The sequence below is a fragment of the Xiphophorus couchianus genome, chromosome 20 (genome assembly GCF_001444195.1).
Source record: "Xiphophorus couchianus chromosome 20, X_couchianus-1.0, whole genome shotgun sequence".
Classification (NCBI taxonomy): domain Eukaryota; kingdom Metazoa; phylum Chordata; class Actinopteri; order Cyprinodontiformes; family Poeciliidae; genus Xiphophorus; species Xiphophorus couchianus.
The window spans coordinates 13,438,426-13,463,242 of record NC_040247.1 but is presented as its reverse complement, the minus strand read 5'-3'; the positions used below and the strand labels follow the sequence as shown (position 1 = coordinate 13,463,242).

General features: G+C 40.6%; 2 protein-coding genes across 3 annotated transcripts; both read right to left on the bottom strand.

The window, feature by feature from the left end:
• Window positions 1-10,635: 10,635 nt before the first annotated feature.
• Window positions 10,636-15,668, bottom strand: LOC114135790 (hyaluronidase-2-like). The gene is made up of 3 exons (XM_028003368.1): window positions 14,558-15,668; window positions 14,027-14,116; window positions 10,636-11,051 (listed from the first exon to the last, which is right to left on the bottom strand). Exons 1-3 carry the CDS (start codon window positions 15,485-15,487, stop codon window positions 10,662-10,664), a joined length of 1,410 nt encoding a protein of 469 aa, XP_027859169.1. The 5' UTR covers window positions 15,488-15,668; the 3' UTR covers window positions 10,636-10,661.
• A 1,740-nt stretch (window positions 15,669-17,408) lies between these two features.
• LOC114135788 (hyaluronidase-1-like) lies at window positions 17,409-24,588 on the bottom strand. Of its 2 annotated transcripts, none has more exons than XM_028003365.1 (4): window positions 22,628-24,588; window positions 19,857-20,758; window positions 19,696-19,785; window positions 17,409-18,538 (listed from the first exon to the last, which is right to left on the bottom strand). In XM_028003365.1, exons 1-4 carry the CDS (start codon window positions 22,869-22,871, stop codon window positions 18,218-18,220), a joined length of 1,557 nt encoding a protein of 518 aa, XP_027859166.1. In that variant the 5' UTR covers window positions 22,872-24,588; the 3' UTR covers window positions 17,409-18,217. The 2 variants fall into 2 exon arrangements, with proteins under 2 accessions (XP_027859166.1, XP_027859167.1); XM_028003366.1 differs by lacking the exon at window positions 22,628-24,588 and adding an exon at window positions 21,473-21,661.
• Window positions 24,589-24,817: the final 229 nt, after the last annotated feature.

The window sequence follows — 24,817 nt, the reverse complement described above, 5'->3', positions numbered from 1 at the left end:
TTGATAAACCTGGTAACTTTTCATCTGTTCTTCGTTAACGTGACGTAAATAGGTTCTAATGATTTTCATTCAGTCAGGACTTTACGCTGACACTAGCCACATGCATTGCAGGTAGATTGTAGTAAAGCATTGATTAATGCCTGGTTTTAAAATTAGTTCACTGGACTTGTAGCCATTATTTTGTGCCCATTGTTGGACACCACACGGCAGGAACGAACCGATGGAACCGTTATACCTAGGATTTCTGTCGGCTAATGTTGTCATGATGAGTATATAATTCCAGCCCAAATGCAGAACACGACACAGGAGAGCGATATATATAATAAGTGAATTTATTACAACAGCTGAAGATTGCGGGTCCTTTCCAGGGGGAAGGAAAAGGCTCACGGAGTGGTCGGCTCACTATAAAGAACACAGCGAGGAGATGGTGCGTTCACAGGGTGTAGGAGACGGGAGTGATAGAGAATTGGAGCAATCTTACTTGTTGAGTGGGAGTTTGCAGGTTTGGAGGGATAACTGCCGTACTCGGGGTTCTTGATTCCGTATGATCCAGGTGGAACAGCGCTGGGCCACTGAGATCCGGAAGGCGGCGAGGGAATGTTGTTGGGGTGGGGACGGACAGGTAGGTTTTGGCAGGACAGAGACAGAGGAGCCACACGACTGCCAGTCGGGACATCCAGGAGGGAACTGCGATAGCCGGAGGAGGTGAGTCTGGAAACTCGGGCAACCAGTGGGTAGGTTCCACAGCGTCACGAGGGGGGGAACCCAGGACTTCTCAGGAAAGACACCTGAAGACAGGAGACAACAAGGAGATTCACTAAGAGATCAGACACCGAGGAGAAAAACAGAGACTAGCTCAAGGGGGCTCAGAGGTACCGTTTCTGGCTAACACTCAGGCGTCGAAGTGCTGGCAGTCAGCTCCTCTTGTACACCTTGCCTGACGAGCAGATAGATCACAGGTGCGCCGGATGACAACACCCCACTCCAGAGAGAGAGGTGAAGCTGGCGCCATCTGGTGGCTAGATGGTGAATAGCAGCAAGCCGACTTCCACAAGGGAAACCAAGAACCCCGGAACACGACAAATGTGTAGTCTCTCAGGTTTTAAAAATGGGCCGACAGCTCTAAGATCGTGTAGTCTGCGCTGGGCTTTACACTAAGGAAATGAGGAAGGGAGGGTCAGTGGAGAGCACCGGAGTTGAGCCTTTTTTCATTCGGTGTCATCAACAGAAAGAGAAAAAGGCCGGAAGAGACGATAATGCCGATAATTGAAATGACGTCGATAGTTTTAATTTATCGTACATTAATCGATTTATCGTTTATCGCGACAGGCCTACAAATTATACATGTAAGTTATACAATAGACTCCGAAATTAATCTTTATATATGTACAGATCATTTTACATGGCTTATGAGAGTGGCCTTCTATCTTACCTGTGGATCACAGAGGAAGCGAGTTGAAACAATGTTACTCTGGCAGAGCTCGTTTATTCTGAGCCGCGCATGCCCAGAGCCAGGAAACTCGTTCTCCTCGCTAGACCCACGGCGGCGCGAGCGCCCCCACTGGCAAGAAGACACACGCACACAACAAACACGTCTACACACAGAGGAAAAAAACTAAGACAAAAGACAAGACCAACTCCGATAGAAAAATAGGAGGTGTATTTTCTATTTATTTATTGATTTTTTTTTTTTTAACCTTTTTTCCTCAACCCACTGCACATCTGCACGCACTGTGAGGCGGAGACTCTTGGAGCAAGGCCTGGTCTCAAGGAGGGCAGCAAAGAAGCCACTTCTCTCCAGGAAAAACATCAGGGACAGACTGATATTCTGCAAAAGGTACAGGGAGTGGACTGCTGAGGACTGGGGTAAAGTCATTTTCTCTGATGAATCCCCTTTCCGATTGTTTGGGACATCTGGAAAACAGCTTGTTCGGAGAAGGCAAGGTGAGCGCTACCACCAGTCTTGTCTCATGCCAACTGTAAAGCATCCTGAAACCATTCAGGAAACCATCCTGAAACCATGTGGGGTTGCTTCTCAGCCAAGGGAGTCGGCTCTCTCACAGTCTTACCTAAAAACACAGCCATGAATAAAGAATGGTACCAGAATGTCCTCCGAGAGCAACTTCTCCCAACCGTCCAAGAGCAGTTTGGTAATGAACAATGCCTTTTCCAGCATGATGGAGCACCTTGCCATAAAGCAAAGGTGATATCTAACTGGCTCAGGGAACAAAACATAGAGATTTTGGGTCCATGGCCTGGAAACTCCCCTGATCTTAATCCCATTGAAAACTTGTGGTCAATCATCAAGAGACGGGTGGACAAACAAAAACCTAGGAATTCTGACAAAATGCAAGCATTGACTGTGCAAGAATGGACTGCTATCAGTCAGGATTTGGTCCAGAAATTGATTGAGAGCATGCCAGGGAGAATTGCAGAGGTCCTGAAGAAGAGGGGTCAACACTGCAAATATTGACCTGCTGCATTAACTCATTCTAACTGTCATTAAAAGCTTTTGTTACTCATAATATGATTGCAATTGTATTTCTGTATGTGATGACAACATCTGACATACACACATGAAAACCAGAGGGCAGCAGATCATGTGAAAATATAATATTTGTGTCATTCTCAATACTTTTGTCCATGACTGGACACTTGATGGGTTTTGCTCCTCTGTCTTCCTGTTGATGCAACATGAGATCTGAATACAAACCCAGCCGAAAGATCAATGCCATTTCTTCTGGTGTTTTCTCATGTTTTATCTTTTTACTCATTAATGGATATGATTTCAAATGTAACTGAGTAACTTTACTAAAAAAAATCAAGTAAAATTCAGGTTTTTAACAACTTAAAGGACAAATTAGACAAACTGTAATTACAGCAATAGATATAAATGTAACTAATTACTTTTCACCACGTATGGAAGAATATACATTTTTTTCACATTGTGAATTGTCTACTTTCTGTGTTATCCAAACAAGGAGCTTATAGTACAGTAAAATATTAATCTTTTTATTTGCTTTGGTTTGTGCAATGAGCCACTGACGATTTTCGTCATAGTAATAGCAAGAATTTAAAACTACTTTCAGCCCTGCATGGGACCAATAACAGTCCTGAAAAACTGGTGACTTGGTCAAAGCGCAGGGCGGCGGCGAAGCCCAGTTCAAGGGTCGCTTTCTGTGAGGACGCAGAGGGCCGTGAACGTGGGGCGACGACCTACTTGGGGTTCTATTTTCATTTATAGACTGCACTTTTTCAACAGTTAAAGGATTATTGACTTCAAACAGCTGAGTAATCAGACTGAAAACGGACAATGCGATCCTAAAAACTCAACACACCTACCCCAAGAGGAAATGAGAAACGGTTCTGACTCTGTGCAGAAAAAACACAAAACAAAAACACTGCTTTTATACTGGCTCCGTATTTAGATTACCACTAAGTAAAAGCGAGGAGCGGGATCTGAAGGAACAGGAGATTTAAACTGTTTCTCCAGCAGGACGCCTCATGATGACTCCGTCTGCATAAAAAGAAGAGAATAATCTCAGAATGTCATCTCTGTTCATGGGGTATTTGGACCGCCTCCAGTTTTAACTACTTCGAAAAGTCCAAATCTCGGTATTTTTGTCATGCTTCCAGAAGTAAGGTTTGTCTGCATTGGAAATACTTTTGTCTGCGCCCAGAAGCCGTGCAGTGCAAAGTCTCTGATGGAGAGCTTCCTTTCAGCAGGAGAGTTTATACAAACAGCATTCTTTCTCTCAACAACATTCTCTCTCTCAACATTCTTTCTCTCAACAGCATTCTTTCTCTCAACCGCAGGCTTGCTCTCAACAGCAGGTTTTCTCTCAACAGGCTCTTCATTCATGTCCAGATCTTCCAAGTTTAGTGACTCAATGTCTTCCAAAACTAGATCACCAATATTCACATAGGGATAGTTTTCATCTATGTCCTGGTTCTCAAAGTGTACTGATTTGGTATCTTCCAAAGCTGTATCACAGATGTTCACATGTGTAGATTCTTCATTGGTGTTCTGTTGGCTTTCCGTATTTTCTGGTTCAGAACTTTCCAAAACAGGATTACAAGGACGCACCTGTATGAATATTGGACAACACTTGCCTCTAAATGGATCATTCATTTTGTAGGGAGGTCTCATGGGTGAGCTTTCGGGAAACAACTCTGGGGTTTCATTTTCACTGATGGAAAGTTGACTTTTGTCCTGGTCTTCACTCTTGACAAACTCCAAAACAAGATCACAAGGAGCCACATCTGAAGGGGCTTCACTTGCATCTTGGCTTTCCACGTTTGTTTGTCCTAACTCAGAGGCTGGCTCAATGTTTGGTCCACTGTTACAGGGTTCTTGGGTCTGGACAACATCTGAATCATCTGCACAACAGAACGCATGTTTAATGCACCTCCATGCCTTTTGAAGATTGTTTTTTTGAAGATTAATTTTCCAGGGACGTTGCAGGGTTCTTTTGAAATCCAGTATAATGTTGTGAAAGAACACTGGGCTTTCATCTAGACTGATAGGTGATTGACTATCGTCCAGGTCTTCATCAAACTCCAAACCAATATCAAAAGGAACCACATTGGAACCACATCCACTTGTGTCTTGGCTTTCAAAGATTGTTTTCTTCATTCTTTTCCAAAAAGAAGGTCTCTGATCCATTTTAATCGGTGAGCTTTTGACATTCATCTCTATTGCACTGAGCTAATGAAATTTGTGCGAACTGACCAGAGAATGAACTGATCACTTTGCTCATGCACTGGCCTCTATGACATCACAAAGTCAGCCTTAGAAGGGTCTCATGACACAGACATCATTTGAAGTCATGCTGATGACATCATTGTCAGCAGCATGGCAACTGTTGCTAGGGATAATAATAGCAGGCAGTGAGCATGCGCTATGAAAATAAATGGAATCTGTGGGCACTAAATACATTATTCCCACAAGTCTGAACCTGAAGTGATCTGCGCAGCTTCGCCAGAACAGGGGGGCCAGGGTATCATTGGCCCCTCCACTTTACCGCCCTACCCATTTTTATTTGTTATTTGGGTTCTATCTCTTAACAGGCATAGGGCAAGTGTCAATGGGACCGCTACATCCAACCAGTTACTCAGCACATCCACCGCTTTAACCCAAAGGGTTTGACCACTTTGCAGTCCCATATTCAGTGTAAAAAAGTTTCTACTTTTTATCTGCTCTCCTGCGCAGGAATCCGCTGCTAATGAACGGTAGACGTTCCACTCGGTTTGGTTCGATCGCAGTGACGAGGTCATATTTATATATTTTTTTTCTGCCTGTTTTACAAAGCGCTTCTCTGTCACCTGGTCATCCAGGCAAAGTCGTGAAAACGTATATTTTCTCATGGTGACTCACTAGTCTCAACACGTTAGGCGCAGCAGATCGGACAGCGAAACCAATCGAGTCTACCAAAGTCAGCTCAGGTCCTGGGAGTAAATATAATTTTTTAGTACAGATTTTATAGTTAAAGGAACTTAAAACAAAAAGTCAGCATTAATGTAAAATTCTAAATATATTGAAGGGGTCATGAAATGTTTTTTGAAAAATTTACTACCAACTCGAATTCTACTTGTTACCATTTACTGGCCTTAATTTGGGCTAATTTCATTTACTACCTTTTACTGCCGCACAGAAGCCCTGTTACATGAGGCAAATAGCTTCTGACCCACTGTAACAGTTTATAAACCATTAACCTAACCTCAACACGCCTGATTAGCGCACCATTCTGTCCTAACATGTAATAAATTTAACGCTGTCTGAAACACAAGCTAAAATTTAAAAAGAAAAAAAACCCACAAAAAATAGCACCAAAGGAGAAAAGCGAAGTTGGAGAGGTCGGGGGGATCTGGAACTATCGGTTTTTTACCCCCTTTGCCCCCCTCTTATTATTTTTCCCCCCGGTTCAACGGTCGTGTCTCCCCCTGAACCCTCCACCCCCTCTTGTTCCTACGTTCGTCTGTCACCAGGACTAATGGTCAAACCCAAAAGAAGTCCAAAAGATAGATGTTCCAGGGTCCAGTTAGCAAGAGAAATGTCGTCTGACCACTTTTCGCGCTTCGCAAAGGTTCTTCTTCCTATTGTTGCACTCACGAAACAGACAGGAGTCCTTCAGTTTCGGCAACTTTATTTGCCCCACGCTGTATTTTTTATTTATTTTTGTTTTTGTTGTTCTTCTCAGAAGCAGTGCTGCCATAAAAAGGACACATAGATGAGGATCGGCTGGAAGAGTTGGGGTTGTTTTCTGAGAGTCTCTCTACTCGGGTGGAGCAGCTCTGCAGGACTTGGAAGGTTTGGTGACCCAACTGATCATAAGTGTAGATTCTCCTGGGCAGCCTCCTCCTTCTCGGGCATTCTCCAGGTGATCCTTCATCTCTTCGATCTTCATTAGATTCAGCGGTATCTGAGTCGACCTCCTCTTCCTGAGGGTGTAGCTCCTCTACTCCTTCCTCCAAGACCTCGTTTGGCTCAGTCACATCTTCAGCTCTCGGATGAAATTTCTCAGCCTCTGCATTTAGAGTTGACTCGGCTGATCATGTTGTAGACATCTTTCTTGTTCTTCTTACTTTGTTTTGATTTGCTTTTGTTTTGTCTTTAGAATTTGAACTGCTGATGTTGGCCTCTTCCACCAGGTAAGGGCATGATAATAGCAGGTTGCGATGTAACACTCGTTCCCTTTCTGTTCCATGCAGTGGTTTTACGACAAATACTGGGCTGTTTGATCACTTCTGGGTCCTCCTCCCCTCAACGTCTCTTCGCCCCCCGCCACCCACCATTCTGGCTCTTCGGTACGCTCTACCAACCTCGCTCTGACTGTAACAGCGGACGATTAAAAGTTTCCGGTATTCTCAAATCCAAAACTTGTCAGCTCTCACGGCCATAATCATCCACTGCCGTGAGTTGTGAAGTTCTGCTGAAGAAACACATCCAGTTTTGACACTTTCTGACAACGTGTCTCTCCCTGGATCTCCGTGGGTGAGAAAAAGTCCTGTAAACACCGTTATGCATAAGGGCGCACAGAGCCTGACTTTGACGCAGCATAGACGCACACATTACACGTGGTTACGCATGGAGCTAGTGGATTTATATCAAAACAAACGCCAAAATGCCTTATATCCTTATAACAGGACACATGTTGGCTACACATTGGTGTCTTTAAATTTAGTTTCCGAGTTGACCAGTCAGAAATATTCCAGAAAGAACACAGGCATGTCAAAACGAGCTCAAGTCGCTCTCTGGATATTATGGGCTCTTTGCACCTACAGCGCTGACGTCACATCCACATGCGCAAATGCAACTAATTTTTTTCCGCTTTGAGTGACCATGACCGCAAGTAAAGACAAAATCGTATTTCAAAGCAGACCAGAGCCGGACAGTCGAAAAACTGATCCGCCTGTGCGATGCACTTCTGCAGATCACTGTTAGTGCTCTGTCCCAGAACCAGCTGGCCTGGACATGGCCAGATCAAGTACTTTAAAAGATCAAGTACTTCTGTTATCAGTAGCAGGACTTTGAAACTATTTGTGTCCGTTTCCAAGAAAGAACCACACAGAGTTAGGTGTGACAGCAGATTTTGTTCATTAAACAACTTTTTTTCTCAGAATTTTAAGATATTTTTTATAGTAAAATAACATCGTTATCCTGACTCCATTGTACTTATGGAAAACAACAAGCATTAGCATGACGACCTCTTTCTTTATACAGACCTTAAATCTGACCACTTAACAGGCACATTGGCCATTTCAAGGCTAACTCTGTTTTTAACAGCCTGATCAGTGCATAACACAGAGGGCTTTGATGACTTACACAAACATAAATTATGTAAACAAGTGTGAGCACAGGATCAGTAAGAACCCCGATCAGAGAGTGGGAGTCCTCTGAAGGACATTGAGACGGAGCGTGACAAAACCGTGATTAAACCCAGAGCAAGCGAGACGATCTGCAGACCGAGCGGCGAAGAAAAGGGAGGACGTGACCATGGAGGTGGGTGACAGAGCGAGACGCCAAAATGAAGAAACGTTGAGATGGAAAGGATAGGAAAATAAAAGAGGCCTGCCAGACCTGGCAGAGGCTGGAGAAAGACGAGGGATCCACTCAGAGCAGATAAACAGATCACAAATGGCCTTTGTGGAAGTGTGGAGGCAATTCTGAAATGTGTGATAACGCATCGAAACGCAGCTCCCAACAGGTAAATCTTACTCCAACTGTAAGGTGTAAAGTTTCATGTCTTGATTTAAAATCCAGCCACAATAAAATATATTTCTTAAATGATGGCATCAGGTGTTGAATTATTTGGCTGTGTCCTGTTCTAATTTGGGTAGAGGAAGCAGATTTTAGGTTGCCAGGGTGAGAGAAAATTACAGCAACCACAAAGTGACTGACAATCAGCCCTGAACGTCTATCAGTGGGAGCCATTTTGTATCTTCCCAAATTTATCAAACAACTCCAGGTAAACATTTGCCCTTGGACCGAAAGAAACAAGTTCAGCAATTTGTCTTTCTCTGACAGTTACTGCAGTAAATGTTCTTTTTCTCTCTATAAATATATATATGTAAAAAACAGAAAGCAAAACTGCAAATGTGTTGCTTCTGCTTGCAAAACAAAGTGTCCGCCTTGTCCTCATTTTGTAATAATACAGCCTAATAAAGCTGGAGGCTGGGAACAAGGGAGTCTGATCTTCCAGCCGTTTAATCCTCGAGGGACACAGGAGGTAAAAATCACCATCAGTAACATGAGTTTGCAGCAGTGGTGGATATCAGATTAGAAGACATGGTACGTGGCATTCCCATCCTAATCAAGGTCACCTCTCGCCCTCTGAGGTTCAATCAGTCACTTGAATTTATTATAAATCCTAAACTGCTGCAGAAATAGACAATAATCTGGATCAAGTAATGAGTAAAATGTGTTTTTAAATCATATGATTTGACTGCTGTTGTGATTTAAAACTCCCGTTACCGTGACCTTGATGTTCGTCTTTGGTTAGTAGCCCGACAGCACCACCTGCTGGTCACGAACCAACAAGCAAGTCATTATGGAAGCCCCAGTAACTTCCATAGATGGCAACTTCAATTTAAAAACCAGTATAAAAGAGTAACTAATTGTTATTTCCATGCATATCTTTAACTAACGCTGTCCAAACTCTTTGAGCGTTCTGGTCTTCATTAACTTAAAGCAACAATAAGACTCTAATATAATTAATTCATGTAATTTCTCAATACAAAATATTTTAGCCCTTGTAAAAAGTCCTAAAAGAAGTTAATATTTTAATATTTGTAATTCACATTACAACCGCAAACTTTAAAGCACTTATCAGAGATTTATGGTATAGACCAACACAAAGTGTTACATTACTTTTAAATTCACTTTTCATGCACATCATAAATCTGGTTTTTGTTGCAGAGGAGGAAGAGACAGATAAATTAGAAAAATGGTGAAAGAAACCTTGTTAGATTCTGCAAAAGGATTGAGACTGAAGTTTCCCTTCCTAAAAGATGAATGCACTGCAAAAACACAAAATCTCACTGTTTTTTTTTTGTCTAGTTTCTTAGTACGCTTAAAATAAAACAAAACTAACGAACAAGTAACTTTTCAGCAAGATATAGGAGATTGTTTTAAGTCAAAAGTCCTTGATGTTAATGATAAAGTTCTAGCTCCACCTGCAAATTATTTCACTTATAAAATGGAAAAAATGTAGAACTAATACTACTCTGTCAATATTGAACTATTATTTACTTAAAACATTTTCATCAATATTAATGAATTATTGACTTAAAACAAGCTTTTATATCTTGCTGAAAAGTTACATGAGTTAGTTTTGTCATATTTCAAGATATTTGTATAAAAAAACGAGGCCAGAAGTGGGAAATTTGCGGCCCGGGGGCCATTTGAGGCCCTCTGAAGGATTTTGTGCGGCCTCCACACCTGAACTCAATTCTAGAATTAAGTAAATCTGCCCTGCGTTCATAGTTGGTTGATCCAGACAAACACGTTTCATCATAAACAATGTTTTGTTGCTGAAATGTGCTACACAAATAAAATGTGATTGATTGATCTTTCAGGGCAGTTTTTTTCGAAAAATAAATTATTTCCTCTTACAAAATATTGGGTGCAATTTTAAAAATGGTACAAAAATATAACATTTTTGAACCCCATGTGATTTCTAATTTACCGATTTTTGCCCTCATTGCAAAAAGGCTGGACACTAGTGAACTAGACCAAAAATATTTGGTAGGAAGTTGTGTTTTTGCAGTGCACAAACAGAAAGCCAACTGTGAACCCTCTCAGATCTTATGCACCATTTTGTGTTGATCTATCATATAAAACACAGGTGTCAAACTCCAGTCCCTGAGGGCCACAGCCCTGCAACATTTAGATGTGCCTCTGCTGCACCACACCTGAATAGAATAATTAGGTCATTAGCAAGGCTGGGAGAACTGACCTACACAAGGAGGAGGTAATTAAACCATTTCATTCCAGTGTTTTGTACCTGTGGCACATCTAAAAACTGCCCTTGAGGACTGGAGTTTGACACCCCTGATATAAAATATTAACCAAACACACTTTTCTGGGACAATAAAAATGTGAAAATCAATGTAAATAAATATTTCTGCAAGGCAGCGGATTTGCTAAGATGTATTTGACATTAACACAGGAGCACAACGGTTATCAGGAAGATGATAAACTGGAGCACTGATGTTCTGGTTCGAGTCGCCGCCCCTTTTTGGTGCAGCTGGTCTGTATGACAGTCTTTCCCCTGAAAGCCCTTGTAGCACTGGCACTGAAAGTTCTTGTCAAGAAGCACCTTGTCTGAGTCTCCTAGCTCGCCGATGACCGTCAGTTTGCCTTTTCGCCTCTCGATGCGGTGTGTGAGGGGGTTGAGGTGAAGGTAAACATCCTTGTCCCAACGTTTGCGAATGCAGCGGCCGTGGGAACCGCACAGGGTCTGGCTGCAGAGCTCTGCTGCCGTGGAGACGTTGAGGAGGTATTGGCTCAGTGTGCCCTGAAGATACGCGTTCAGGTCAGAGCAGGTGGTCTAAAGACCGGAAGAAAATGTATATTTACAGTAAATGTTAACATTTTACATCACAACGGCCAATCACTTCTTGTAAAAGGGAATATAATATGGCCAAATGCATTTAAATGGTTGTTTCATACTTGTTTATTTTACTGTCAAATTTGAAATACCTTGTGTTTTACTTTGAAATCCAGACTCTTATTTTGGTAGCATTTTTAGAGGTACTTTTTTTTTTTACACTTGCAAGGCCATTCATTTAATTAGTAACAGTCAAACCATGTACACCATGACATCATTCCACAGGATACTTATAAATGAAGACAAAAAAAAGAGTTTGACCAGTTTTCTGTTTTACTGCAATGTTTAAGTAACATAAAATCATGATTAAATAAAACAATCTAAAGTCCCCAGGAAGTAAATTTAACTCCGTTGAAAAAACAAAACAAAAAAAAGCCAAACTGGTTTGAAAGTAATTTTAAGCTCCTTGCTGATAACAGGCACAAGACATGTTAGTTTTCTACATTTAGGATGACTGTGAATGCACACAGGATTAATGAAAGTAAAGCTAAAGGTTTGCGATTGTGAGAAGCGTAGCTCCGGTTGCCATGCCAACAACTGGTTGCCGTTCCATTTATGCTAAACTTTAGCATCAGAGATAGTTTTTACATTTAGAAGCTGGTATTTTTTTTTTAGATATGTTTGAATTTGTTTAGTATGACCCAAAGTCACTCTGTATGTGTCTTCATCATGTTGTTCTAAAGACACATTCATTAAAGAAATGTTATGAACCAGTCAGAGCCACCAGCCACGAATGCTACATTCCTCACGCAATAATGTTCTGCAGTACTAAAAAACAACATTTAAAGTAACATATAAAATAAATTAATATAAAAAGAAGGTCAACTTTAAGAATCTGAGGTAATTTGAAGGCATTTAAAACAGTCTTATGTTCTAATTGTATTTATCTTGTCTAAGTAACTGTCTAAGGATTAAATAAGTATATTTATGCCTACCTTTCTTTTCAATAAAAATATATCCAAACATACACCTCTGGAAAAACTTAAGAGCCCACTGCACTGGACCCCAATGAAAACCTCCTGGTTATTCCACCAAATGTTGATTTCTGAACTGAGTTAAAACATTAGTATAATTGTTTCTAAATGAATATGAACTTGTTTTCTTTGCATTATTTGAGGTCTGAAAGCACCGCATCTTTTTGGTTATTTGAACATTTCTCATTTTCTGCAAATAAACACTAAATTTTTGCTTGCGATGTCAGACATGTTGTCATAGAATAAAAGTACAATGTTAATTTTACTCAAACATAAACCTATAAAAAGTAAAATCAGAGAAACTGATCATTTTAAGTGGTCTCTTGTTTTTTTCCTGTGCAGTAACTGAATTGTGGAAAGGTTCAATTCAGTGTTTGAATTGAACACTGAGAAATACATGGTCACTGTTTATCCATGCCTTTGAATACTAAGCACAATATTTAATCTCACTACTGGTTTTTTAACTTGAAGCTAAAACATCTTAAACTGGGATTAATCTAAATCCCAGGTTCACCTTTGAAGAAAAATTGAAGGCAGCTTGTGCCACTGCTGGTTTTTAAAGATATTGTTTAAAGGTATCCTACAGTCTCATAAAGAAATCTTTTGAGATCTGAATTGATTTAGGCCCAATTCATACCAATATACAGTATGTTTTACAAAACAGATTTTCTGCTGTGTTTGTTCCTCTTGTTCTTATACAAAGTACGTTTTTGGTGAGAAAAACTGATTTAATTTTAAAAAATGCTTTCTGGAGTGTTTTTGGTGTTGTCTGTGAAGAGTTATTGTCTTGAGGTTATTAAATATGAATAAAAGGTTTACTTTACACATACCCACAACTCAAAACTGTAGATAAAGCTTTCCCTTTTAATTATATTTTAGGCTACATCCAATGATTGTTTAAGTTTTCTCATAAAGGTAGAGATACATTTTGTTTTCAACCTGTACTCACATTTCTCTCTCATGCAAACTGTCTTTCACTGACGACTACACACTCTGAAGCTAAAAGCAGACCATCAACTCAGCAAAATAAGAAGAAAAACTTATGCAAACGCTAAATAATCACACTTTTGTGTGAGTCTGTATACATCATGTGTTTTTCTTCATGTTAAATAGTTTCCTCCTTCCACCTTTAGCAGACATTAATTTTCCTCCAGACACGTATCTTCTGTGTATCTGCAGAACAAGTGGCTTACAGTATAATTAGTGACTGACTCGGAGTCCTGAGTGTCAAATGACTTCACATGTGACAGGCAAGCAGGGGATCAAACTCCAGGTGAAAACTGTCTGCCAAAAGTATTCATACCTGTTCAACCTTTTCCCTTTTTCTCATATTACAGCCAAAAACTGTGATATTTAAGTGACAGAACAACCATCATCATAATGAGAAAGGCAAGTGGTACAACATTTTTAAGTAATTACAAAATACAAATCTGAAACGTGCGGCATGAATCTGCCTCTTCAAGTTAATTTCCCATAAATTAAAAGTAGGTTGCTTGCAACTTGTTTGATGCTGCAAAAGACTTGACATTGAGATGGAGCAGAACAACAACCTAAAAGATAAATTAATATTTATCTTTCAGAATGGATTAGAACAAAATCTACTTAAAGTTGTTCTGCAGTAATTTTTTACATGTTTAACCAAGACACTAAGCCTATTGTTTTCATCAGTTCCAGTTTTTTATTAATTAATTTGCATTGGCTGTTATACACCAAACTGCACTGACTGAATAAATTAAAGTTGTGTTTTTACATTTGACCAAGGTTTGATAACTCTGCACTACTAGCGCTGTGGTAGTGCAGAGTTATCACATAATTCAGTACGTTTATGTCTGTTTTAAAAAAGAAACGTTTAAAGTTCTGTTTGGCTGTATTGGATCGGTATCGGAAGTGAAAAAAGTGGATCACACAACCTGTGAAACGTGAGAGTCAGTTTATGCTTACTTTGTTTTTTGCATGCGTTACATCTCCCCACATGATGATTCCTGCAGCTCCCAGAGCGACACTCTCCCCGATGGTGGACACCAGGTCAAACTGGAAAAGAGGATTCAGCTCTTGAAATTCACAGATCAACAAAACTGCTTGGAAAAAAAGGAAGAAATAAGCTTTTATTTTTTTCTCTTTCTATCTTTATGGATGATTAGACAGATCTTGAATGTAACCAACACCCTTCCTGCTAGCTCCACACAAATTAAAAGGTATTAGGGACATCTGACTGCTACCAAAACAGGAAAGGAAAGGACTGCGCCTGCCCATAAGGAAAACTGAAGAGCTGTAGCTTCACTCAGCATGGGATGGGGGTTGTGAGCTAGCGCTCCTCTGCAATTGAGATTTGTTTGCTTGACGGATGACATAAGTGCATTATATTAACTTTCCACATAGTCACTTAAAGGCAAGTGTAAAACAGGATACGAGTGTTTCTGAACGATAATTCAAACTTGTCAGTAGGAGAGGCTAAAGAAGGCGGTGTGTCACCTCTGTCAGCTGTTCCGGATGGTCGTTGTAGGTGGGCCGGGTGTACACAAAGACAGGATGTGCCAACTCGTCGCCGGATGAAGACACACGCATCCCTTCTCTCACACGGTGCCGCACAAACTGCCGTCCTGGGGAAGAGGAGCGCAGCACTTTGCGAATGTAGATGGAGGGGAAGAGCGCCGTGCTCTCCGTCCACAGCCACTTCAGCTGCTCATTGCGGGCCAACTCCAAGTCGGGGCAGCGGCCCGTGTAACCCTCCAGGGACTTCAGGTAGTCGTGGTTGTAGCAGTCCGGGAACAGGTAGAACCCCCACAGATTGTTGGGCCGCAGGTGTTTGGCGCGGCGTAGCGTCTCCACCATGAAGTTCTTAGCAGACTCCTCAAACTCCAGCTGGGCCACTTTTCCCACCTGCTCCTCGGACCAAGTTGGGTTCTTCTGGCGCACCAGTTCACGAGACTGTTTTCGGTAGATGTCTTTGGGTCCCCAGTTTCGTATCCAAAGGGGCCGCCACTCTTCCCAGTCAATAACTGCTAAACCTACAGCGTCCCGGTTTGGTATGTACTTATCAACACCTTTCTGCATTTCTCTGAGGTGCTGCGAGAGACTGGCGATCTGTGGCAGCCCACCGCGCACCGGCGTCGCATCCGTTTTAAAGTAGGGGTACAAGCCCAAGCGGTCGTGATAGAACAAGGTCAAGTTCTGCCCGACGAAGGTCTGACTTGGCGAGGCCACAATCTGGAACTGGTCCAGCTGCAAAGAAACGCCATGCCGGGAACCACAGTCCTGAGTCGGGACATTCCAGGCGAAGAGAAGGGGCTTCTTGGAGTACAGGGGCCGTGTTGTAGGTTTCACTTTCGGAGCGCAGACGCCGTCCCAGAGCAGAACAATCAGGAGCTGTACTCTCCAGTCACGAAGAGTCCAATGCAACATGTCTTCAGTTGTGTCTCGAGTGTCCTTCTCGGCCCTACAATGTACATACGCCGATTGTTTTAGTGTATGTAGTTAAGGTTTTAGATGGCATACCCTCAACTGCTTGGCCATGTCCTACAAGGACCGTTAACTAAAAAGATTCAAAACAGATTGTTGCTAGGTAACCACAAACTACTCAAGAGATTGTTGCCGGGTAACCAAAGAGTGAGTGAGTGAGTTGAAGCCACTAAACTTGCTGTGAAAGGTTGAGCAGCTAAAGTGTTTCTTCTGTCCACATTTCCCAGAATGCTGGTTTCAAATGATCAAACAAATCTTCAATATCAAACAAAACTAACCAGATTGGATGAAAAAAAATTGTTTTCAGCTGATTATTTCATTTAATGAGAGGCAAAAAATCAGTTTAAACCAACCTGACCCACCTGGTAAAAGAAACTACCCTCTAGCACTTAAAAAGGTAAAGGTAATGGTAATTTTATTTATATAGCACATTTTCAGCAACAATGCAATACAAAGTGCTTTAAATAGAACCTGTTTGACAACACAAAGAGGCTAAAAGTTTTCAAAAAGCAACACATCATGACCTCATCTAAAGAAATTCAAGGATAAAAGACAAAATCGTTGACATATATCAGCATGGAAAGGGTTAAAGGACCCAAATACAAACTTTAAGGGAATAACAAACAAACATGGCGGTTGTGTGATTACCTATGATTTGCAGAAGTAGGAAGTTTTCTCTTCATATGGAGTTTTATCAAGATATTTTGTGGTTCTATTCTATTACAATAGCAATAAAAGTTATGATTAAAAACTATTTACTGCTTCTATTTTTAGGTAATTATATGCTCTGACTTCATGGTGCCACAAACATAAATACTGTTCTTGAATTCATTTGCAATAAGCTTCTTCAGAATGATATTTGTCTTGTTCAGACAGTTACTGTAGTAAATGTTCTTGTTCTCTCTATAAACATATATATGAAATATATATATGTAAAAAACAGAAAGCAAAACTGCAAATGTGTTGCTTCTGCTTGCAAAACAAAGTGTCCGCCTTGTCCTCATTTTGTAATAATTCAGCCTAATAAAGCTGGAGGCTGGGAACAAGGGAGTCTGATCTTCCAGCCGTTTAATCCTCGAGGGACACAGGAGGTAAAAATCACCATCAGTAACATGAGTTTGCAGCAGTGGTGGATATCAGATTAGAAGACATGGTACGTGGCATTCCCATCCTAATCAAGGTCACCTCTCGCCCTCTGAGGTTCAATCAGTCACTTGAATTTATTATAAATCCTAAACTGCTGCAGAAATAGACAATAATCTGGATCAAGTAATGAGTAAAATGTGTTTTTAAATAATATGATTTGACTGCTGTTGTGATTTAAAACTCCCGTTACCGTGACCTTGATGTTCGTCTTTGGTTAGTAGTCCGACAGCACCACCTGCTGGTCACGAACCAACCAGCAAGCCAGTAACTTCAATAGATGGCAACTTTAATTTAAAAACCAGTATAAAAGAGTAACTAATTGTTATTTCCATGCATATCTTTAACTAACGCTGTCCAAACTCTTTGAGCGTTCTGGTCTTCATTAACTTAAAGCAACAATAAAACACTAATTTAATTAATTCATGTAATTTCTCAATACAAAACATTTTTAGTAAAATTTTAAAAAAGGCCCAAAAGGAGTTAACATTTTGTTGCACCCTGCAAAATTAAGGAGAATCCAACATTAATTTCTACTTTGATAAATAATAATACTTTTTAAAATCAATTAGTGGTTCTTTTAACATGTTTAAAGTTACACTTTACGTTTTAAAGTAAGCATATTGATCAGTTCTTAATAAGTGATCAGAGGTTTCTGTTTCCCATAGGGGCAAAAAATCTGACGCCACTAAACAACATTTTCTGATAATTACTCTTCAAAATGGGAAAAACAATAAAATATCCTCTTTAATAAAGGCAGATGTATGTAATATCCTCACAAGTCAGGTAATAATTACAAGAAAATTGCTACTTGCTGAAACTTACATAAGTTTAGAGTTAGAATAATATTTAAAAAGTTGTAAAAAAAAAAAAATCTTTACCAGGGTTCCAGTAGTTATGGAGGGAGCTGAACATATTGAACAATTCACAACATATCTCAAACTTTGGTATAAAATTATCAGAAAGACTTTCTTCAATCTGATGTATGTGAAGATTTGAAACCACCTTTACAAAAACATTAAATCAAAACAACAAATTTTCCACTTGGGAGTTCATTTTACAACTCGTGCCATTGTGTTCTAAATACTGTCTGCCTGGAAAACTAATAGGATCTGTGCAGTTTGCAGAAGGATTTGATTAAGTAGGCAGACACCAAAACAAATTAGTGGTTTATGTAAAAAAAAAACACACAGAGACACATCCATATCAGTGCATACTGACAATACTGTAAAACAAAACACAGATACAAACAATGAGTCATGATTTCCAAAAATATAGCTGTTTTGAAATGAGCAAGAATCAATCAACTCAGTCCATTCATCCATCTTCAAAACCCATTTGGTCCTGATTAGGAATTGCAAATCCATCACAGAACAACGACAGAGACACTGACACCTAAAAGCAAATACTGCTAAAAGGCACATCTTTGGGTTCTGAGAGGAAACTGATGAAACGAGCAACAAGCAAACTCCTCTCAGAAAGACTCTGGCTTTCACTTCCCCCTCTTATTATTTAAAACTATTGTAATCTCTAAACTGGCGTGGAGCAGTCCCTCCCTTCCCACCCAGGATAACACCTGCAGTGGAAGTCAGACTTCATCTGCAGCACACTTTGTGCGTCCATCTGCCCTAAAACCCTGTAGTTTGTCCCTCCTGCCGGTTTCTTCTCAGACAGGATCTTCCAGGCTGCAGGGTCGAGCTGGAGGTAGGCGCCCGACTTCAGGTCCGACCTCTGACACCGTCCCTGAGAGGAGCACAAAGCCTGGCTGCAGAGCGTGGCAGCTGAGGTCACGTTGACCACGTAGGGACCTAAAGTCTCGTCGATGTAGGACTTGACTGCTTCACATGTAGCCTGGACAAACACAGCAAATAGCACAGAATAAACAACTCTCTGTGTTGGAGCACAGCAAAAATAAATCTGCTCTTCGTTGTCTCTACAGTGTTTGTTTTAGAGTAAATAAAGTCATATTGTACATCAAGGGTCTAAAATGTTTTTGATTCTATTAGTTTTTATGATTAATAGATGTATTCTACACATATAATATGTTTTCTATGCAATTACTTGTTGTCTACTGCTGCTACTTTGCAAAGCCTTCAACTTTTTCTCATTTTATATCATTGCAAACCAAACCTGAAGTGTATTTTACAAGGATTTGGTGCAATAAACCAACATAAAAGAGTGGATGATTGGAAAGTGGAAGCAAATTGATGCATTTTTTAAACTAAACATCTAGAAAACAAAATATTTAGCACCAAATTAAATATTTAGTTATCAAGCTAAATATTTAGAGGGCTAACTAAATATTTACCTTCAAACTAAATATATGGGTTGTGAACAAAATATTTAGTGCCAAATTAAATATTTAGGCCCAAACAAAGCATTTAGCTCCACACTCAATATTTAGTTAGTAAGCTAAATATTTAGCCTGAACTTAAATATTTAGCTATATCTTTACTTCAAAAACAACTTTGAAATTGTCACTGAAAAGCTTGATTTATATTGAGATTATAAAACACACAGCAGGACTGTAATAACAACTTCTGAAACCAATTGTTTGCACTAGATTTCACTTGGGAATAGCAGAGTAAAGGGGGCTAAAAACAAATCCAACCCTCAAATTTTGATTTTTAATTAAATCTTTAATAAAAAAAAAGCAGTAACTTATCAGAACTTTAACTTTATATACATAAAAGTGACAGGACATTAAACACTTTCAGGAGGAGTGAATACTTTCGCATGTCACCATAAACTGCAAATTTTACAAATTCCTCCTTTAAGATCTTCAGCCTTTTATAAGGAGTCTCACTGCAGTAGAAGCCAATAGGTGCCTGAGATGCTAAAGGTCATCAAACATTGGTACTAGAACTTGGGAAATCGTCATAAAGGAAAATGATTTGTAACAAGTATCACTTTCACAACCGGATTTCTAATAACAAGAGTTTCAACGGATATCTGCAGGATTATATTAGTGTTATAAAGAGGGAAAACAGCCATTGCATGTTTCATACCTTAGATTTATCGAATGCATGGTCCCCCCACAGCACGACCCCAGCAGATCCTAAAGCAGCGCTCTCTCCTACAGTGTGGACCAGATGCTCCTGTGTTGTGAAAACAGAATATTATTTACATCGGACCGTGCTGAAGAAGACGGTACTAACCCGCCACTCACCTTGGAGAGGAACTCTAATGTGTAGGTGTAGACGATGCGGGCGTAGGGGAAGACGGGCAGCTGCGACGGGGTCACCTGATCTGCCGCCCTCATGGCCTCCAGGATGCGGTGATGAGCGTAGAGCAGCACCTCTTTGCCGAGGCCTCGCAGGTCCAGGCTCAGGTAGATGTCAGGGTACAGAGCGGAGGAGGCGTTCCACATCCAGAACAGCTCATCGTTCCTGCTCAGCTCCACATCTGGACACTCACCTGTGTAGTTTACGCTCCTGTCGTTGTAATAGTTGTAGCAATTGGGAAATCCATAAAACCCCCACAAGCCACTTGGCCTCATTTTCTGCCCCAGTTTCTGTGTTTCCTCCATGAATTTCCTCCCAGATTGCTCAAACTTCCGCCGAGCCGCTGCCTCCACCTGAGCAGGACTCCAGTCTGGATGCCTGGCCCTCACCAGGGCTTTTGACCCCTCCTTGTACACTTGTTTACTGTCCCAGTTTCTCTCCCACACTGGCCGCCAGCTCTCCCAGTCCACCACCGCCAGGCCCTGGAAGTCTCTGTCAGGGATGTAGTAGCGGATATCTTCGCTTGCGAGTCGGAGGTGAGCGTCTAGGCTGCTGTTCTGAGGAACCCCGCCGTTGATGGCCTCGCCCTGGGCTGAGTACCGAGGGTACAGACCCAGCTTGTCAGCATAGAAAATAGTGACGTTTTCACCTATGAAGGTTTGATTTTGGTTCTGGACGATGCTAAACATCCCCAGGTCAAGATCCACGCCGTACTGGGAGAGGCAGTTCTCTGTGGGGGCGTTCCACACAGTGAGAAACGGCGCCTGGCTGAAAGGCGAGGCAACAGGCAGCCCTGAAGTTAGTCTGAGCAGACCAAAGAGGAGCAGCACCTCACAGAACCTCATGGCTGAAAAGAGGAACAAAGAGCTGTCACTCAGACGTGTTATGAAATTTCAGACATTGGCAAAACAGTGTCCTGTTTTTGTGTCTCAAAACATCATTCACTTCATTAATTTATGGCACTTTTTATAGTGGAAGGAATAAAATCAACAAATGCAAAATTGTGTAAGAATGTAAAAAGTGTCAGAATGGCTACAAGTCCAGACCTACATCAAGTTGTGAATGTGCAATAAAACTTGTGGGTTTCTGTAGAAACAATTCGCAGAAAAACTGGTAATACTTTCAATGACATGTTGAATGCTATTGTTTACATCCGGAAATATCGCGCATGCGCACAATGCTGGGGGGCAAAAAGACGATTCTTTAACTTGCCATAGCCACTGCTCCTCGGCCATCGAGCAATTACGTTAACACATCGAAACCTGGAGATGTAAGTACTTTAATGTAGCGCAGCGTGTCACAGTAAAGGGAAAACATGGCAGAGAAACGGATAAAGAGCAAGTCAAACCCGCTCTTTTTCTTCTTTTGTCTCTCTAGTATCTAAGCTATACGCAGAGCCGTTGCCATAACAACCGACTGACCAACAGCTCCGCTAGCTGACAGAGATTCAACACCAGAAAACGCGTAAACACTTTTCTACGGAGAGAAACATTCAGTCTGTTTTCAGTTTTACTGTTTTCATGCTAAGGTTGTCAAAGTCAAGCTGACATAACTGACTTACCTCCCTCTTCTTCGTTACTTTTTTTTTAAATTAAAACATTTTAGTGACCTGTAATCTTTTCTGCTAGTTGTCACAGTGTTGACAATTAATATCAAAACACTGCGTCCCTTTCTCTTGTATATATCTTGCATAATTTAAGATTTGCCGCATTATGTTGACAGCTAAAATCGTCGGAAGAGTTTTTCCCCTCCAACAGGAAGTTGGGGGCGGGTCTTGCGCGCATGACGTCACGTTTCAACGTGTCAAATAAAATGAGGCTAAGCCAGTGTTTCCCAATTCCGGTCCTCAGGCCTCCCTGCCCTGCATGTTTTAGGTGTTTCCCTTCTGCTACACACCTGGATTGAATATATGGGTGATCAACAGGTTTCTGATGGTCATGCAATCATTTGAATCAGCTGCTCTGGAATAGAGGCACATCTAAAACATGCAGAGCAGGGAGGCCTGAGGACCGGAATTGGGAAACGCCGGGCTAAACAATCAGTCAATCATTTATTTGTTTATATAGCGCTTTACACAACCAAGGTTTATAAGACTAAATGTTTTACAGGGAAAAAAGGAACAAAAAGAAACAGCAAGAAGTAAATCCAAGAAAATAAACACAGAATAAACTAAATAAAGGAGAGTACTAGTCAGAGAACCAGGCCAGAGGCCGCTAACCATGCTGAAACATGTTGGTGGTAGTATTATGGTTGTGGAGAATCTTTTTTTTTAACAACAGAACAGAAAAGCTGCTCAGTTAATAAATACATTAAACTAAATACAGAACAAGCCTGGATGAAAACCAAATAGACTCTGAAAGAGATTTGAGCTTCATTTCCAGCACAACAACAACTCTAGAATGGTTTGGAACAATGCATATTGATGTGTCAGATTGTCCTAGTCAAAGTACAGACCTAATTCCAATTGAAAAGTTGTGGAAATACTAATGCTTTGTTGTAGAGGTTCTTAACTCTTAAACAACCGATCTTAAGTATTGTCAGATAGTCTGAGTTTAGGCAAGAAAAACAGCTACAAAGAATGATCCAGTCATAAATCCAGTGCAAATTCTTAGCACTGAAACAGCAGCTAATCATTTCACACAAAATGAAATAAGCAAGCATGATTAACAGAAAACTTCAAACTGGTGTGAATTTGTAACAAAAACAACCCTCTTACCTACTGTAAAACCTTCAACAGGTTCTAATCTGTGGTTTGCTAAAGACACCAGAAGTCTCATGATCTGACTGAAACAGGGAGGGAAACCAAGCAGGGAAAGGGGAAGTGAAACACCAGAACTGGAACCAATCCGACGCAAGCTCAAGATTTCTACCAGCAAATGAGAAGAGACATGCAAATCCTGCAAAAGCAGCCTTAAAGTCACAGGCCAGATCAAACTGAATCCAGCCATTCTCTCCCTCATGCTGCTTTCAATATAAACACACAAACAGAGCTGGAAATAACAGGACAGGTCACTGAGTACTAAGAGACAATCAAGAAAGCCATAATGAACTCCTACACATCCAAATTCACATGTAAGCTCTGCTCAGCTTATTAAAATAGTATAAATAACGTTTGGCCAACAACACCCTGTAATTACAGAGGGAAGGAGTAAGAGGCTGCTGCTGCCGCTTGCCTCCCGGGAACAGCAGGCTTGGACCGTCCTGATGAATAAGTCACAAAGAATTCCTATTGAAACTTTGCTTTTATTTGCAAAAGACAACACATATGTACCTTTGTAATAACAAAGTCAGATCTTACCATTAATGCTTCCAGTGATTTATACAAGAAACTGCACAGGCTCACAAAAAAACTCTTTATTTGCAGTGACAAATCAGAAGAAAACAGCATGTACTTTTGCATGTATAAGCAGTTTCCAAACTTACCCTCAAATGAAGTTCTTGCTTTGTGATTCTGAGGTAAAAATACATGCACTGTGAGCTGTATGAAGGCATTAGTAGTCATGATTCGGACATACAAATAAAAACCCAGATATCAACTTCAAATACATTCAAATAAATACAAATGCGTGGAAAAACATCCGACGCCAGAGAGTGGTCACTTTGGGAAGTTAAAATTTTTAAGAAATCTGGCACTTCCGGTGTGTATTACTGTAGTACTCCAAGCTGATTTAAGTGCTTTATTCCCACTCTGACCACCCAGCAACAAACATATTCCTTCACTTTGTTCAACACATTTACTACAGAAGCATCAGATCCTGCAGAGAGACGAAGAATCTGACACCTTGGGAAACTGACCCAGGGGGAAACGGAGAGCAAAATGTAAACAGTGTCATTTCCAGCAAGCCCTCTGCTGTTTAAAAAAACGCTTATAATTTATAAACAAACATCACTTTTCTGTCCCCTTTGTTTATAATACAGTTTGACTTTCTGTCATTAAAGTTTTGCAGCAGAAAATGACTAACTAATCCCTCTTTGTGCTTGTGTGCAGTGCTTTACGAAAGCCTTGATATCTTCTGTTTCACATTTTGTCACATTACAACCGCAAACTTTAAAGCACTTATCAGAGATTTATGGTATAGACCAACACAAAGTGTTACATTACTTTTAAATTCACTTTTCATGCACATCATAAATCTGGTTTTTGTGGCAGAGGAGGAAGAGACAGATAAATTAAAAAAATGGTGAAAGAAACCTTGTTAGATTCTGCAAAAGGATTGAGACTGAAGTTCCCCTTCCTAAAAGATGAATGCACTGCAAAAACACAAAATCTCACTGGTTTTTTTTGTCTAGTTTCTTAGTACGCTTAAAATAAGACAAAACTAACGAACAAGTAACTTTTCAGCAAGATATAGGAGATTGTTTTAAGTCAAAAAGTCCTTGATGTTAATGATAAAGTTCTAGCTCCACCTGCAAATTATTTCACTTATAAAATGGAAAAAATGTAGAACTAATACTACTCTGTCAATATTGAACTATTATTTACTTAAAACATTTTCATCAATATTAATGAATTATTGACTTAAAACAAGCTTTTATATCTTGCTGAAAAGTTACATGAGTTAGTTTTGTCATATTTCAAGATATTTGTATAAAAAAACGAGGCCAGAAGTGGGAAATTTGCGGCCCGGGGGCCATTTGAGGCCCTCTGAAGGATTTTGTGCGGCCTCCACACCTGAACTCAATAGAGCTTTGGAACTGACGTCACTGCCTGTGACGTTCACGTCGCTGGGCGCCATCTTGTATGGCCACATACCAAAACAAACTTTTTCCGGGGTTTTCATTGTGCTACCGACTGCAGTGAAGTTGTTTCAAGTTGGATATTAAATATTCGCGCTCCGCGGCGTAAGGAGCGGTTAGCCCAAGGTTGATCCGATTTATGAACGCTAATTCCGGCCAGCTGTTCTCA